Source organism: Dendrobates tinctorius, unplaced genomic scaffold (genome assembly GCF_039654945.1).
Source record: "Dendrobates tinctorius isolate UK_male_01 unplaced genomic scaffold, ASM3965494v1 ptg000209l, whole genome shotgun sequence".
NCBI classification, from domain to species: Eukaryota; Metazoa; Chordata; class Amphibia; order Anura; family Dendrobatidae; genus Dendrobates; species Dendrobates tinctorius.
The window spans coordinates 3,346,657-3,362,400 of record NW_027361876.1 but is presented as its reverse complement, the minus strand read 5'-3'; the positions used below and the strand labels follow the sequence as shown (position 1 = coordinate 3,362,400).

General features: G+C 47.2%; 1 protein-coding gene across 2 annotated transcripts in view; it reads left to right on the top strand.

Annotated features, from left to right (window-relative positions):
• The window catches only part of ANO6 (anoctamin 6), a 217,143-nt gene that overhangs the window by 95,647 nt on the left and 105,752 nt on the right, over positions 1-15,744 (top strand). For both annotated transcript variants that reach the window (XM_073554250.1, XM_073554251.1), the window contains exon 5: positions 905-1,183. In XM_073554250.1, the coding sequence (XP_073410351.1) occupies positions 905-1,183 (279 nt within the window). The remainder of the gene's footprint in view (positions 1-904; positions 1,184-15,744) is intronic.

The window sequence follows — 15,744 nt, the reverse complement described above, 5'->3', positions numbered from 1 at the left end:
AGAATTGTTTGGTGTCAAACTTGTAATGACCTGGAGAATCATAATGGCAGGTCAGCTTTAGCATTTAGTGAACATAGTAAAAAAGCCAAGCCAAAAACAAGTTGTGGGATTGCACTTTGTTTTGCAATTTCACCGCACTTGGAATTTTTTTCCCATTTTCTAGTAAGCGACATGGTAAAACCAATGGTGTCGTTCAAAAGTACAACTTGTCCCGCAAAAAACAAGCTTTCACATGGCCATATTGACGGAAAAGTAAAAAAGCTATGGCTCTGAGAAGAAGGGGAGCGAAAAACGAAAACACAAAACCGAAAAAATATCCGGTCATGAAGGAGTTAATAATGAAGACCTTAATTTAAAAACTGCATTTTGTGTTTACTTGTGTTATCTTTGTCTAATATTTAAATTTGTTTGGTGATCGGAAACATTTAAGTTTGACAAACATGCAAAAGAATAGGAAGGGAGCAAACACATTTTCAAACAACTGTACAGCTAATAACACAGGATCCACAAATTGCAATATGTGATGTCACAGTTGACCCTGCTCCCCCCTCCCATCACAATGAAATTTGCACAGGCTTATTAGATAATTCAATACAAAAGATATGGTCCGGATCCAACTATTGCGGCTATGTACATGTGTTGTTTCCTGAAACAGCTGGAAGTTGGAGTCTTAATAAAAGTTTTGATTGTCAGTGTGAAAACTGCAAGATTTCTACTTTTTTAGTTTTCATACAGATCATGCTATGTAAAAAAAAGACATTGCCAGTATTTAAAAATATATACATTCAACTAAAAACGTGATTTAAAGAGTAGGTCATTTTTTGATGTTAGCCCCTCTCAAGGCATTATTTAGTATTCTTCTTTGTGCGGAATAATTCTGTATATGTTACAAATTTCTATTTAGGTTTCTGATGATGGACTAGTGTTTGTGAAGGTACATGCGCCATGGGAGGTCCTGTGTACATATGCTGAAGTGATGCATATCAAACTGCCTATACAGCCCAATGATCTAAGGCAAAGACATTCGGCTTTCAATTGGTTTACCAAGATTTTTACCATAAGTGAAGATGTAATAAAGCCTGAACAAGAATATTTCACTGCTCCATTTGAAAAGGATCGCATATCAAACTTTCACATAGAAAGCAACGATACCTTCTTTACTCCAGCTACTCGAAGCCGCATTGTAAGTAAACTTTAAATTGTGGATTTAGTAAGGCATGAAAAGGTTATACTGTGATTGTCAGTTATCCCCTATCCATATCTTCCATAATTTATTGATCACTGTGGTCGTGATATCTGGGATACCAATAAATTTAGAGACTAAGGCCCTGCCGGGTTTTCCCTGAATGAAGTGGAGTGGAATTATCAATATCTCTTCTCCATTCATTGTCTATGGGAGTGCCAATGTTAGCCAAGTTCACAGAGCCACTTTCCGTCAGCTTTGTGGACTTAGAAAGAATTGGTGGCCACGCCACTCAAACTCCTTATCGTTGATGTGAAGTGAAAGGAACAGAACCCCATAATCTGCAGTTTAGCACCTAGTGTCTTTCAAAGAATACAAATTACTTCTGGGGCTCTCCCACTTTGCTTGCCCTTCTCTACTTCTCCTTACTAGTTTTCTTGTTGAGCCCCTTATGCAAAATAATGTCCAATGAGAACTAACATAGAACTGATGACTCCCATACTAGGGGTAATAGGTGTAAACTCGCAAAAAAAGCAGTTTGAAGGAAAAGACAGTTCATGGTTTTGTGCTGCTCTGATTGAAATGAAGATCATTGATCCAATAATCTAAAGAAGCAGTGTTTATTCCACAACTTGGTTCCATGCCGGAATAGTGTCTTTGTCAAGTGTAAAAACCAATAGCTTTCTTTTTACACTTGAAAGAGACACAATTCGAAAATACATGTGGGGGGGACTGGAGTGAAACCGCGCCAAATTTTGCAACAAAAGACAAACATGCGAGTAGATATAAAATTGACTTGCAGATGGACTAGAATAATAAAGTTGGTGCAAAAAAATCAAAACCAGATTAATAAAACTTATTTTTACCCATCCAGCTTTTCTCTTGAGTGACAAATCTCTTCCTATATACTGTAGTGCAGCGGGTTGGTGCAGTGTGACAGACATGCAGTGATCGAGGAAAGTTCAAAACAAAGTCTCTTTTAATGGTCCGCGTACTCACAAAGAGAAAACAAATAGTATCCTCTGGATCGCAGTCGGGAACAAGACAGTCCGTATCCGCAACCGTTCAGTGTGGGTGACTGCACCGCTGTGTACTCTGAGGGGTGCCAGGCCTTTTGGCTCCGCTTGGCTCTGTGTTGCTTCACACGGCTGAGCTCTGCAGAGTCTCCTGCTCTGCACGCCTGCAAACCAAAACTGACACACCCAACTCTCTGCTACAGGGTTTTTACAAGGAACCTTTTGGCCGTAGGCCACTTGGAAGACCTGGCTGGGAAGGAAGCGGACCGCCTCACTACCATCCTGTAGTCCGCTTAAAAAAATAAAAGCTCATGGCAGGTTTTCTTAAATCTGCCTTGGATAAATAGCCTGCCCAAGACAAACACTTAATTTTGTTTTGCATTGCAATCACAGCTATGCCTGTGACTGCAATGCACTCCAGTGGTCTCAATACGCGTCTGTGCGCATCCTGGGGGACATGTAGCGACCCTCGCATATGATACCCGGTCACTGCTTCACAAAACACATGGAGACCTATCACTCAAACTGTCCTCTTGGACTACTCACCTGAGCTGCTTGGTTCCAGACAGATGTTCATTTCTCTAAAATGCCACATTTTAGGAAAATACAGAACTTAGAGTTTAAAGTGGTTATCCAGGACTTTATTAATTTTTTGCTAAGAACATAAGAACTAGCAGCTTAGCTCAGATCTTTGCCATGACAGGGTGTGACCGCTCCTTCGGCTTCCACTGACATCACTTTAACAGAGCAGTGGCTTCTCTTTCGCTCTGCTTTGCTGATGGGGCATGACTGCTGATATTGTGATGATTGACAGCCAGTTCCCCGCTGCTTGATAGCAGGAATCCAGCTGTTAATCAGCATGACGTTGTCAATCGCGCCACTTCAACAGAGCAGCCCAAAAGAGGAAGAGCTGCTCTGATGACACTTTGATTTATGATTCAGCTGCCTGGTTCGCTTAAAGTATGACATGTTTTGTTTCTAATATTGTCCACAGATTTAAAATAATATTGCAGCTTCATGTCAGCTATTAAAATCTAAGTGTTATTAAATACTTAAAAATAATTTAGGTACTTATCTTATAGGGCTGGAATCATCCGATGCGAGAGCTCTGCTGCGAGTGTGAGCTGAGGGTCATGCTACTGTGCTGCGTTTCTCTCGCATGAAAGAATCGCAGCACAGGTGTGGAAAAGATGGAAAAGGTCATTTCTCCATCTCCTAAATTGACATATTGGACTGCACTGGGTGATATCAGAGTGCAGTGCGATGTTTCACTCTCACCCATAGACTTATATAGGTGCCAGTAAGCCGAATCTCACTGCCAATTGCAGCATGCTGTGATTGTTCTCTCATGCCGAATCGTCATGAGAAAATATTCGCAGATCTGGGCTGCCCCATAGTATAACAATTAGCCGAGTGCTATGTGATGTTTCATCACACATCACTCAACCATGTTATACGGTAGTGCGACTCCTGCCTAATACTTTTTTTTTATTTTGATTTGCTACACAGTGTAACATTAAATTGCTAAACTCCCCATTAAGGAGTGCCTACCTAATTTTGGGGTATATATCTGTTATTGTTTTGCATGAGTACAAAAGTTATTTCTCTTTCGTCTCATTGGGGGACACAGGAACCGTGGGTGTGTGCTGCTGTCACTAGGAGGTTGACACTATGCATGAAAAAAATGTTAACTCCGCCTCTGCAGTATACACCCCTCTGACCAGCTGTAGGACAATCAGTTTTTGCTTAGTGTCAGCAGGAGGTGGACAGAGGTCTCTCGCAGACCCATGCCTACCTCAATGTGCGTCGTTCCTTTTCAGGTAACCATGAAGGGATACAGAGTAGATATGCTACATCTGTATTCCCTCACTGGGATTATGAGTACCGCGTGTACTGCCACCCCGTATCCTCATGAATCCTGCGGGCAGGACCCTATCCCCTAACACAGGACTCGTGTTCTGGTGGCAACTCCTGGTCCTGACCTTCGTCTCCCATCACTCGCCCACCAGAGCCTGATGATCGAGAGAGACGCCTGCAGAAAAGGTTTGGGACAGCAATCTTTTCATGCAGGTAAACCGACCCCTGTTACGGGGGTGAACTGGAGGTAAGAGGCTGCAGCGTTATATGATCTGCTCACCAGCCGCTCTGGCTGAATGTGACCGCTGTAATCAGCACTCGGGCTTGCAGCACATGGCTCTATACTTAGTTTAAGAGCCAACACTTACTTTCAAGAACGCGGTGCAGCACGGTTCTAGCCTCTTCCCGTGGCAGCGTTATGGCCCTGGCCTCCAGCAGGAGCCCAGCACGGCCGACACCAGATTCCAGCTCCCGGCAGGCTCCGCCCCCAGCTTCCTCTTCCTGTACCAGCGCCATCTTGGTGCTCCAGGAGGCCAGAGCAGGGCCCCGCCCAACACTTCCGGGCGGGGATTTCATAAGGCTTCTAGGCAGGGCTGTTCACCTCACTCTCTCTCTCATCAGCCTTCGGGCGGCAGCTGCGGTGGGGACACAGGTCGTGGGTATGTGAGTACTGCACTACAGGTTGCCCCCTCACTCCGCTCTCTACCCCCGACGGTCGGCACCAGTATGCCCAAGGGAGAGCAGTCCTACTCCTCATCCGCTTCAGTGACCTTGGTCAAATATTTTGTATGTACCAAATGCAAATGTCAGGCTTCCTTCAGGTCAGACCTCGCCACTATGCTCAGATTGCAGCAAACCTACGGTGTCACCTACGCTAGAGAGCACGTGCAGCCCCCCCCCCGCTTTGCCTGTCAGAGCTCCCCCATTACCCCTGGAGCAGGAGTTCCTCCTGCTCCAGGGGTAATGAGGGAGCTCTGACAGGCAAAGCGGGGGGGCTGCACATGCTCTCTAGCGACCTCTAGGGGCCATCCATCACCACGGGAGACAGCGAATGTCCAGGGTGGGCCTCTTCCTTATCTAAGTCCGTGGCCGACCTTACCAAGGTATCACAGACCTTGGTAACGGTGCTTAACAGATTGCCACTTCAGACTCCAGTGGACACAGGAGAACCAAAGGATCCTCCTTTTGGGCCTTCTAGAGGCCGTAAAAGGTTTAGACAGGACCACCAACCCAGGTCCCCTTCTCACTCCATCTCACCACCAGAATTCCTCTGGCCGTCTGCCTCCTCCCGGTCCTCATCCCCTGAATCAGGCAAGGCATTATCAGAGTCACACTCAGAGGAGGGTTCTGAGTACGGACCAGAACAGTCCCAGGTCAAGGATTTGGTTCAGGGCCTTATTGCCGCAGTCAATGAGACTTTTAACATTGGGGACACCACATCAAAACCTAATGATCAGGTTTTTTCATTTAAGCATCATAAGTCCCCCTCTAGGGTCTTTGCCTCCCACAAGGATTTTGAGGAAGTGTTGGCCAGGGAACGGGAAAACCCAACCGGCGGTTTCAGAGAGGGAATTGTTTTGGGATTCTATATCCCTTCCCTCGAGATCTCACCGCCAACTGGTCCGCCTCCCCTTCGGTGGATCCACCAGTGTCCAGACTCGCTACCAATACAGTCCTCCCACTCGCCAGTGGGGCAGCCCTAAAAGATCCCAATGATACGAGGATAGAATCCCTGGCAAAATACGCCTTTAAGGCAGCAGCCGCTACATTGTGTCCAGCCTTCACCTCAGCCTGTGTAGCTAAGTCTGTTACAGAATGGGCCAAACAGCTTAGACAGGGCATATTGGCCGGGGCACCACCAGTGGAACTGGCGGAGTTTGCAGATCAAATCTCTCATGCCGGGAGGTATATGGTATCGGCAGCCCTGGATGCTGCGTCTTGCGCAGCTCAAGCATCCAGTAACATGGTAGCCATCCGGCGGACGGTCTGGCTAAAGCCTTGGCAGGCTGATTTGTCCTCAAAGAAATCACTGACCAATCTGCTGTTTCAGGGCACCCTGCTCTTTGGGTCAATGTTAGGTCAAATCATTAAGGATGCAACGGGGGATACAAGCTCCCTTCTCCCTCAGGCCAAACCTAGTCGATATGTTTTCAAACGTAGGGCTCAGCCCTTTCGCCGTACCCCAGCGACAGGCACTTATGCTCAGGGCCTGCAGAGGTCGCAAGCACCGAGACATAGGAGGAAGTGATATGATGAGTCACCGAAGGAGGAAAAAACAAAATACCAGCTAAGTCCAGAAAAAAAAGAGGTTGGCAGCTATCGGATTGCAGACCCCTGGACCTATCCACCACAACTAGCTGTAGCCGTGGGGGGTACCTACTGTGCTCTAGACCCCTCGATCACAGCCGGAGAACTAGATAGCCTAAAGACAGAAAGGGGAAGAACTAAACTGCCCCAGAGCAGACCCCAAAGCAATAGGCAGCCCCCAACATATAATGATGGTGAAGCAAGATGAAAACACTAACACAGAAAGAAAGATAGGTTGAGCAAATGATGGGGCCCAAGCTAACTACATAGGACAGGATAGGAAAGCTGCTGGCTGCCATCCGCAAAAACCCTATCAAAATGAGCCAACCGACTGATAGGAAAAACAGGCCCTGAAGTCGCTAGGCTTCAAAAGACTCAGCACTCAGGTATATAGTGAAGACAAAGCAAAAGATCAACAGATCAGAGACAAAAATGGAATACAGCTCACCCCCGGCCGGGGATGGCAGAACTCCCAAAAAACAAGGCAAAACAAAAACAAAACTGAAGAGTACAAAGCAGAGCAGAAAAACTTAGCTTTGAGATGCAGGAATCAGACTGGTCTCCAAGAATCCAGCAGAAAAATCACCAGCCAGGAAGAAGGGCGTCGGCAGCCTTATATCCAGTCCTCAATTCCAGCCACCCAGCCATCATCTAGCTGCCCAGGTGTTTGATAATCAGCCTCACTACCTTCCTTCACCAGAGGAGGGAGTTCATCAGACCTCAATGGTGAAGGGAAAAATGAACTCACAACAGTACCTCCCCCTTGAGGAGGGGTCACCGAACCCTCATCCATGCCACCAGGGCGATCCGGGTGAGCCCGATGAAATCCATGCACCAATCTTTTGGCATGAATATCAGAGGCAGAGACCCAGGAATTATCCTCCTGACCATAACCCTTCCACTTAACCAAATACTGGAGTCTCCGTCTAGCCAGACGGGAATCCAGTATCTTCTCTACCTCATATTCCATGTTACCTTCAGCCAATATAGGGTCAGGAGGTGCCACCACAGGAACTACTGGTTCAACAAACCTCTTCAACAAGGACTTATGAAACACATTATGAATTTTAAATGTGACAGGAAGAGCCAACCGAAAAGAGACCGGATTAATAATCTCCAAAATCTTGTAAGGTCCAATAAATCTAGGCTTAAACTTAGGAGAAGCCACCTTCATAGCGATATTTTTTGATGACAACCAAACCATATCACCCACCTTAAACTGGGGACCAACGGTCCTACGCCGGTTGGAAAACCGCTGGGCTTTTTCCTGGGAGAGAGACAACTTATCCACTACTTGGTCCCAGATCTGGTGCATTCTCTCCACCACAGTGTCAACACCTGGGCAGGCAGAAGGCTCCATCTGCCCTGAAGAAAATCGAGGGTGAAAACCAAAGTTACAAAAAAAAAGGTGACATCAAAGTGGCAGAACTAGCTCTATTATTTAAAGCAAATTCGGCCAAGGGCAAAAATGAAACCCAATCATCCTGATCGGCAGAAATAAAACATCTCAAATACGACTCCAAAGTCTGGTTTGTTCTCTCCGTCTGCCCATTGGTCTGAGGGTGAAAAGCAGAGAAGGACAACTGAATTCCCAGCTTGGAACAGAAAGTCCTCCAAAATCTAGACACAAACTGAACTCCTCTGTCAGATACAATGTTCTCAGGAATCCCGTGCAAGCGAACCACCTGTTGCAAAAACAAGGGCACCAACTCAGAGGAAGATGGCAACTTAGGGAGTGGTACAAGATGGACCATCTTAGAGAATCTATCACAAATCACCCAAATAACAGTCATTCTCTGAGAGACAGGCATATCAGAGATAAAATCCATTGACATATGGGTCCATGGCCTCCTGGGCACCGGCAAAGGCATCAACAAGCCACTAGAGCGAGAACAAGGTTTAGACCGGGAGCAAGTCCCACAGGACTGCAAAAAATTCCTGACATCATGAGACAAGGCAGGCCACCAAAAAGACCGACTCACCAGATCTCTAGTACCAAAAATACCTGGATGACCAGCCAATGCAGAGCAATGAACTTCAGACATCACTCTCTTCCTCCACTGGTCAGGAACATACAACTTTCCACTGGGTCAACGCTCAGGTTTGTCCTCCTGAAACTCTTCCAGAGCACGTCTCAAATCGGGCGAGATGGCAGAAAGAACTACCCCCTCGCCTAAGATGGTAGCAGGCTTAGTCACAACAGGAGAATCAGCAAGGAAACTCCTAGAGAGGGCGTCTGCCTTGACATTCTTAGTGCCCGGAAGAAAAGAGACCACAAAATCAAAACGTGTGAAAAACAAGGCCCACCTAGCCTGTCTAGGATTCAAGCGCTTGGCCGACTCCAGGTAAATCAAATTCTTGTGGTCAGTAAAGACCACGACTTGGTGTTTGGCTCCCTCCAACCAATGTCTCCACTCCTCAAATGCCCATTTCATGGCCAACAGTTCCCGATTCCCCACATCATAGTTACGTTCGGATGGGGAGAACTTTCGGGAAAAGAAAGCACAAGGATTCATTTTAGATGTCACAGGATCTTTTTGGGACAACACCGCTCCTGCACCAATCTCAGAAGCGTCCACCTCCACCTGAAATGGGAGTGAGACATCAGGTTGCCGCAAAACCGGAGCAGAAGTGAATCTTCGCTTCAGCTCCTGAAAGGAAGAAAGAGCTTCCGGAGACCAATTCAGCACATCAGCACCCTTCCTAGTCAAATCCGTCAATGGCTTGGCAATACCAGAAAAATTAGCTATAAATTTCCGATAAAAATTAGCAAAACCCAAAAACTTCTGGAGGGCCTTCAAAGAAGTGGGCTGAACCCAATCATAAATGGCCTGTACCTTGGCCGGGTCCATTTCAATAGTTGACGGAGACAAAATAAATCCGAAAAATGAAATCCTCTGTACCCCAAAAAGGCATTTCGATCCCTTGACATACAGAGAATTCTCCCTCAAAATCCAGAACACAGTCCGAACATGTTCCACATGAGAGTCCCAATTCTTGGAGAAGATCAAAATATCATCCAGATAGATAATCAAAAATTTATCCACAAAGTCTCGGAATATATCGTTCATGAAGCACTGGAAGACAGAAGGGGCATTAGTGAGCCCAAAAGGCATGAAAAGGTACTCAAAATGTCCCTCCGGAGTATTAAACGCCGTCTTCCATTCATCGCCATGCTTAATGCGAATAAGATTATACGCCCCCCTGTGGTCAAGCTTGGTAAACCAGCAAGCACCTTTAACTCTGGAGAATAGATCAGAAATCAGGGGTAACGGATACTGATATTTAACAGTAATTTTGTTGAGGGCACGATAGTCAATACAAGGCCTTAATGAACCATCCTTTTTAGCCACGAAAAAAAAAACAGCACCTAAGGGTGAAGAGGATGGTCTAATATGACCCTTCTCCAATGCCTCCTTAATATAGGATCGCATAGCCTCGTGCTCGGGTACAGATAAATTGACAAGCCGACCCTTGGGGAATTTACACCCGGGGTTCAGCTCAATTGCACAGTCATAACTCCTATGAGGAGGCAAAGACGCAGACTCAATCTCACTAAATACATCATAAAAGTCAGCCAAATAGTCAGGAACATCATGCGACTGGGGAGAGGTGGAGAAAATAGGAGCATCACTAAGGGCACACCGACAACCCCAACTCACCACAGACAAAGATTTCCAATCCAGAACTGGATTATGGATTTGCAACCAGGGAAACCCCAGAACAATGGTATCATGCAAATTATGCAACACCAAAAATCTGCAATTTTCTTGATGGTCTGGGGCGACCCGCATTACCACCTGGGTCCAAAACTGAGGTTTATTCTTCGCCAAAGGAGTAGCATCAATACCCCTCAAAGGGATAGGCGTCCGCAGAGGTGTCATAGGAAATCCACAACGTTTAGCAAAATCCAAGTCCATCAGGTTAAGAGCTGCTCCTGAATCCACAAAAGCCTTGGCGGAAAAAGTGGACAGGGAGCAGATCAGAGTAATTGCCAGAAGAAACTTAGGTTGAACACCACCCACAGAAAACGTGTGTGCACAACGTTTCTCTCGTTTAGGGCAGACAGAAATAATATGCGAGGCATCTCCACAAAAAAAACACAGCTTATTACGCCTTCTGAACTCCTGACGTTGCGCCCTAGACAAAACTCTATCACATTGCATAGGTTCAGACATTTGTTCAACAGGTGGCAACATCTCTCGTGTAGTTTTGCGTTCACGTAAACGCCGATCCACCTGAATGGCTAATGACATAGAATCGTCAAGACCAGAGGGAACAGGAAATCCCACCATAGTATCTTTTACAGTTTCTGACAAACCCTTCCGAAAGAGGGCTGCCAAGGCACCATCATTCCAGGTGGTAAGGACCGCCCACTTTCGGAATTCTTGACAGTACAACTCTGCCGAATCCCGACCCTGGTTTAATGCCAACAGGGTCTTTTCAGCCTGATCAATAGCATTAGGTTCATCATACAACAATCCCAAGGCTTGAAAAAATGCGTTCACATTATTCAGAATAGGATCATCAGGTTTCAAAGAAAACGCCCAATCCTGGGGATCGCCGCGCAGCAAAGAGATGACAATTTTAACCTGCTGCGCGGAGTTCCCCGACGAGTTAGGCTTCAAGGCAAAAAATAATTTACAATTATTCTTGAAATTCAAGAATTTAGACCGATCCCCAAAAAACACATCAGGAGTAGGAATCTTTGGTTCAGCCGCATGTGAATGAGCAAGATAGGCGGAAATTCCCCGCACTTCAGCAGCGAGCTGCTCCACACGATCAGACAATTGCTTCATCTCCATTGAGAGAACAATTCCCCCTACGGCCTCAGAGATATAGAGGAAAAAAAATGCACACAAAAAAAAAAAAAAAAATTCTGACACTTTTTTTTTTCTTTTTTTTTTCTCCTTACAATTCTCTCCTGCTATTGAGTACCCTAGGATCTGCGGTATGGCTGGTGATTCTGTTATGACGAGTCACCGAAGGAGGAAAAAACAAAATACCAGCTAAGTCCAGAAAAACCAGAGATTTTGGCAGCTATCGGATTGCAGACCCCTGGACCTATCCACCACAACTAGCAGTAGCCGTGGGGGGTACCTACGGTGCCCTAGACCCCTCGATCACAGCCGGAGAACTAGATAGCCTAAAGACAGAAAGGGGAAAAACTAAACTGCCCCAGAGCAGACCCCAAAGCAATAGGCAGCCCCCAACATATAATGACGGTGAAGCAAGATGAAAACACTAACACAGATAGAAAGATAGGTTGAGCAAATGATGGGGCCCAAGCTAACTACATAGGACAGGATAGGAAAGCTGCTGTCTGCCATCCGCAAAAACCCTATCAAAATGAGCCAACCGACTGATAGGAAAAACAGGCCCTGAAGTCGCTAGGCTTCAAAAGACTATATCAGCACTCAGGTATATTCTGAAGACAAAGCAAAAGATCAACATATCAGAGACAAAAATGGAATACAGCTCACCCCCGGCCGGGGATGGTAGAACTCCCAAAAAACAAGGCAAAACAAAAACAAAACTGAAGAGTACAAAGCAGAGCAGAAAAACTTAGCTTTGAGATGCAGGAATCAGACTGGTCTCCAAGAATCCAGCAGGAAAATCACCAGCCAGGAAGAAGGGCGTCGGCAGTCTTATATCCAGTCCTCAATTCCAGTCACCCAGTCATCATCTAGCTGCCCAGGTGTTTGATAATCAGCCTCACTACCTTCCTTCACCAGAGGAGGGAGTTCATCAGACCTCAATGGTGAAGGGAAAAATGAACTCACAACAGTACCTCCCCCTTGAGGAGGGGTCACCGAACCCTCATCCATGCCACCAGGGCGATCCGGGTGAGCCCGATGAAAGGCATGCACCAATCTTTCGGCATGAATATCAGAGGCAGAGACCCAGGAATTATCCTCCTGACCATAACCCTTCAACTTAACCAAATACTGGCCATCTAGCCAGGTCTGGTCATCTAGCCAGACGGGAATCCAGTATCTTCTCTACCTCATATTCCATGTTACCTTCAACCAATATAGGGTCAGGAGGTGCCACCACAGGAACTACTGGTTCAACAAACCTCTTCAACAAGGACTTATGAAACACATTATGAATTTTAAATGTGACAGGAAGAGCCAACCGAAAAGAGACCGGATTAATAATCTCCAAGTCATCAGACCTCAATGGTGAAGGGAAAAATGAACTCACAACAAGGAAGGTATCATTTCGGGCCACCCCGTCATGGCATTCCCGCAGTTCCAACAGCAGAGCTACCAGGTCAGGGCCGGGCAGAGCCACTTCAGCCTGACGCCAGCAGGCAGTCCAACTCCCTTCCCAGTACCTCTCCCAGACTAGGAGCCGCCTTCTCCTCTTCAGAGATGTCTGGCAGTATCAACAGGATGCAAGATACACTTCAACGCGCTTCCGCGAGATCGCTTCTTTCTATCGCAGCCACCAAAAGACGCTGCTATGGCTGTAGGTTTTTTTGAGTAATCATCCCCGTTCCCGAGCAGGAACGTTTTACCGGCTTTTACTCAAACCTGTTTGTGATACCAAAAAAGGATCGCACAATTCGTCCCCTACTAGACCTCAAAAGGCTAAACAGATGGGTCCGCTTATGCCATTTCAGGATGGAATCGATTCGGTCGGTAATTATGTCTATGGAGGATCAGGAATTCCTGTGTTCCATAGATATCCGGGACGCCTACCTACACGTCCCCATTTTTCAGGGACATCAGAGGTTTCTGCGTTTTGCTGTCCAAAAGCAGCATTTCCTGTTTGTGGCCCTGCCATTTGGGCTGGCAACAGCCCCCAGAATTTTTACAAAGATTATGGCAGCGATGGTAGCTATATTAAGGGTCAGAGGCATAATATTGGTACCATATCTCAACGATATTCTCGTCATGGCGCCCTCCTTCGCTCAGGCCTAGGAAAATCTAGCAGTAGTTTTAAACACGCTCTCCCGGTTTGGTTGGATCATAAACAGGGAGAAATCCCACCTAACGCCAACACAACGCCTAGAACTCTTAGGAATGGTAATCGACACCCGCCGCTCAAGGGTCTTTCTCCCAGAAAGAAAGTGGATTACCTTCCAGCAGGGAATTCGCTCTGTTGAAATTCTGGCTTCTATCCTTTCGCGCTGCCATGAGAGTCCTGGGAAGAATGGTGGCAGCTTCAGAGGAAATACCCTTTGCCCTGTTCCGTTCCAGAATACTGCAGAGTAACATCCTCCTTCAGTGGGACAGGTCCATCTCTTCGCTGGATCGCCCCTTCCTCCCTTCCATTCAGACCAGGGAGTCCCTCAAGTGGTGGCTGACCTCCCCCTTGTTCATCTGGGATGGCCTTTTCCCCCTGTCCACTGGCAGGTAGTAACTTAGATGCCAGTCTCCTAGGCTGGGGTGCGGTATTCTGCCACCTGACTGTCCAGGGATGATGGTCGAGGCAAGAATCCTCACTATCAATCAACATTCTAGAACTGAGGGTGGTCTTTCTAGCACTTCTACATTGGGAAAGATACCTCAACAACCAGCCAGTCTGGATTCAAACGGACAACGCCACGGCGGTGGCATACATCAATCACCAAGGGGGAACCAGAAGTCCCCTTGCACTGGCCGAGGTATCCAGAATCTTCAACTGGGCAGAAACCGCAATTTCGGCAGTTTACATTCCCGGCACAGACAACACGGCCGCCGACTTCCTCAGTCAGGAGGGGCTCGCGGCAGGGGAATGGTCCTTACACCAGGAAGTGTTCCATCAGATATGCCAGCTATGGGGGACTCCAGATGTGGACCTCCTGACATCACGACAGAGCAGAAGGGTCCAACAGTTTGTCACAAGATACCGCAATCCTCTAGCAATAGGGGTCGACGCGCTGGTCATTCCCTGGGCACAGTTCAGACTCCCTTACCTGTTCCCTCCCCTTCCTCTCCTGCCCCGGCTGCTAAAGAAGATCAAGGCATAAGGGGTGCCGGTCATATTGATTGCCCCGTACTGGCCTAGGAGGGCCTGGTTCGCAGAAATTATCAATCTTCTCACAGGCACCCCCTGGAGACTCCCCGACAGACCAGATCTCCTGGCTTAGGGGCCGTTTTAACAGACCAGATCTCCTGGCTTAGGGGCCGTTTTACCACCGGAATTCTCGGTTGCTCAATTTGACGGCATGGCCGTTGAAACCACAATACTGAGAGAAGCGGGTTTTTCGGACCGAGTCATTAATACAATGATCCAGTCTAGGAAGCCTTCCTCTTCCAGGGTCTATTATAGAGCCTGGAAGGCCTATTTTGGCTGGTGTGAGTCTAATCACGTCACACCTATGCCCTGTTCCCTGCCATCTGTCCTAGCTTTTCTCCAGGCAGGGTTAGATTGCGGTCTGGCCCTAAGTTCCTTGAAAGGCCAGGTATCTGCTCTCTCTATTCTTTTTCAAAAGAATTTGGCCTCCCGCTTACAGGTTAAGACCTTTCTGCAAGGAGTGGCACATGCGGCCCCTCCTTACAGATCCCCTGTGGCTCCATGGGATCTTAACTTGGTCTTGGAAGCCTTGACAGGTTCACCCTTTGAACCCCTACAGGAAGCTCCCATGTCTTTGTTGTCCTGGAAGGTGGTATTTCTCGTAGCTTTCACCTCTATTAGGCGTGTTTCAAAATTAGCGGCATTGTCCTGTCATCCTCCATTTCTAATTATGCACCAGGACAAGGTTGTTTTGTGGCCTCCTCCTAACTTCCCAAGGTGGTACGGCATTTCACCTGAACGAGGATATAATCCTTCCGTCATTTTGTCCCGCTCCAACCCATCCTCTGGAGCATTCTTTGAATAAGCTAGACCTGGTCAGGGCGATAAGGATCTATCTGCCCAGGACCGCTCCTTTCAGGAAGGCGGACTTGCTCTTTGTTATCCCCAATGGGGTGAGAACAGGCCTGCCGGCCTCTAAGGCAATAATTGCCCTCTGGATCAGAATGGCAATTCTGGAAGCCTACCGGGTAAAGGACAGGGTGTCCCCTGCTGGGGTCAAGGCCCATTCAACCTGGGCGGTGGGTGTCTCCTGGGCGGTACACAACAGGGCATGCAGTTGTGCAATGCTGCCACATGGTCGTCCGTGCTTACCTTTTCAAGGTTCTAGAAGGTCCAAACCTATGCTTCAGCGGATGCGAGCCTAGGCAGAAGAATCTTGCAGGCAGCAGTGGTGAGTTCTCTGACCTGAAGGAAGTTTCTGTCTTTTCCCACCCCAGGGACTGCTTTTGGACGTCCCACGGTTCCTGTGTCCCCCAAAGAGATGAAAGAGAAAACAGGATTTTGGTTGCTTACCGTAAACTCTGTTTCTCAGAGTCTTCATTGGGGGACACCGCCCCCTCCCATGATTTTATTACGTGTAATGAATATATGATG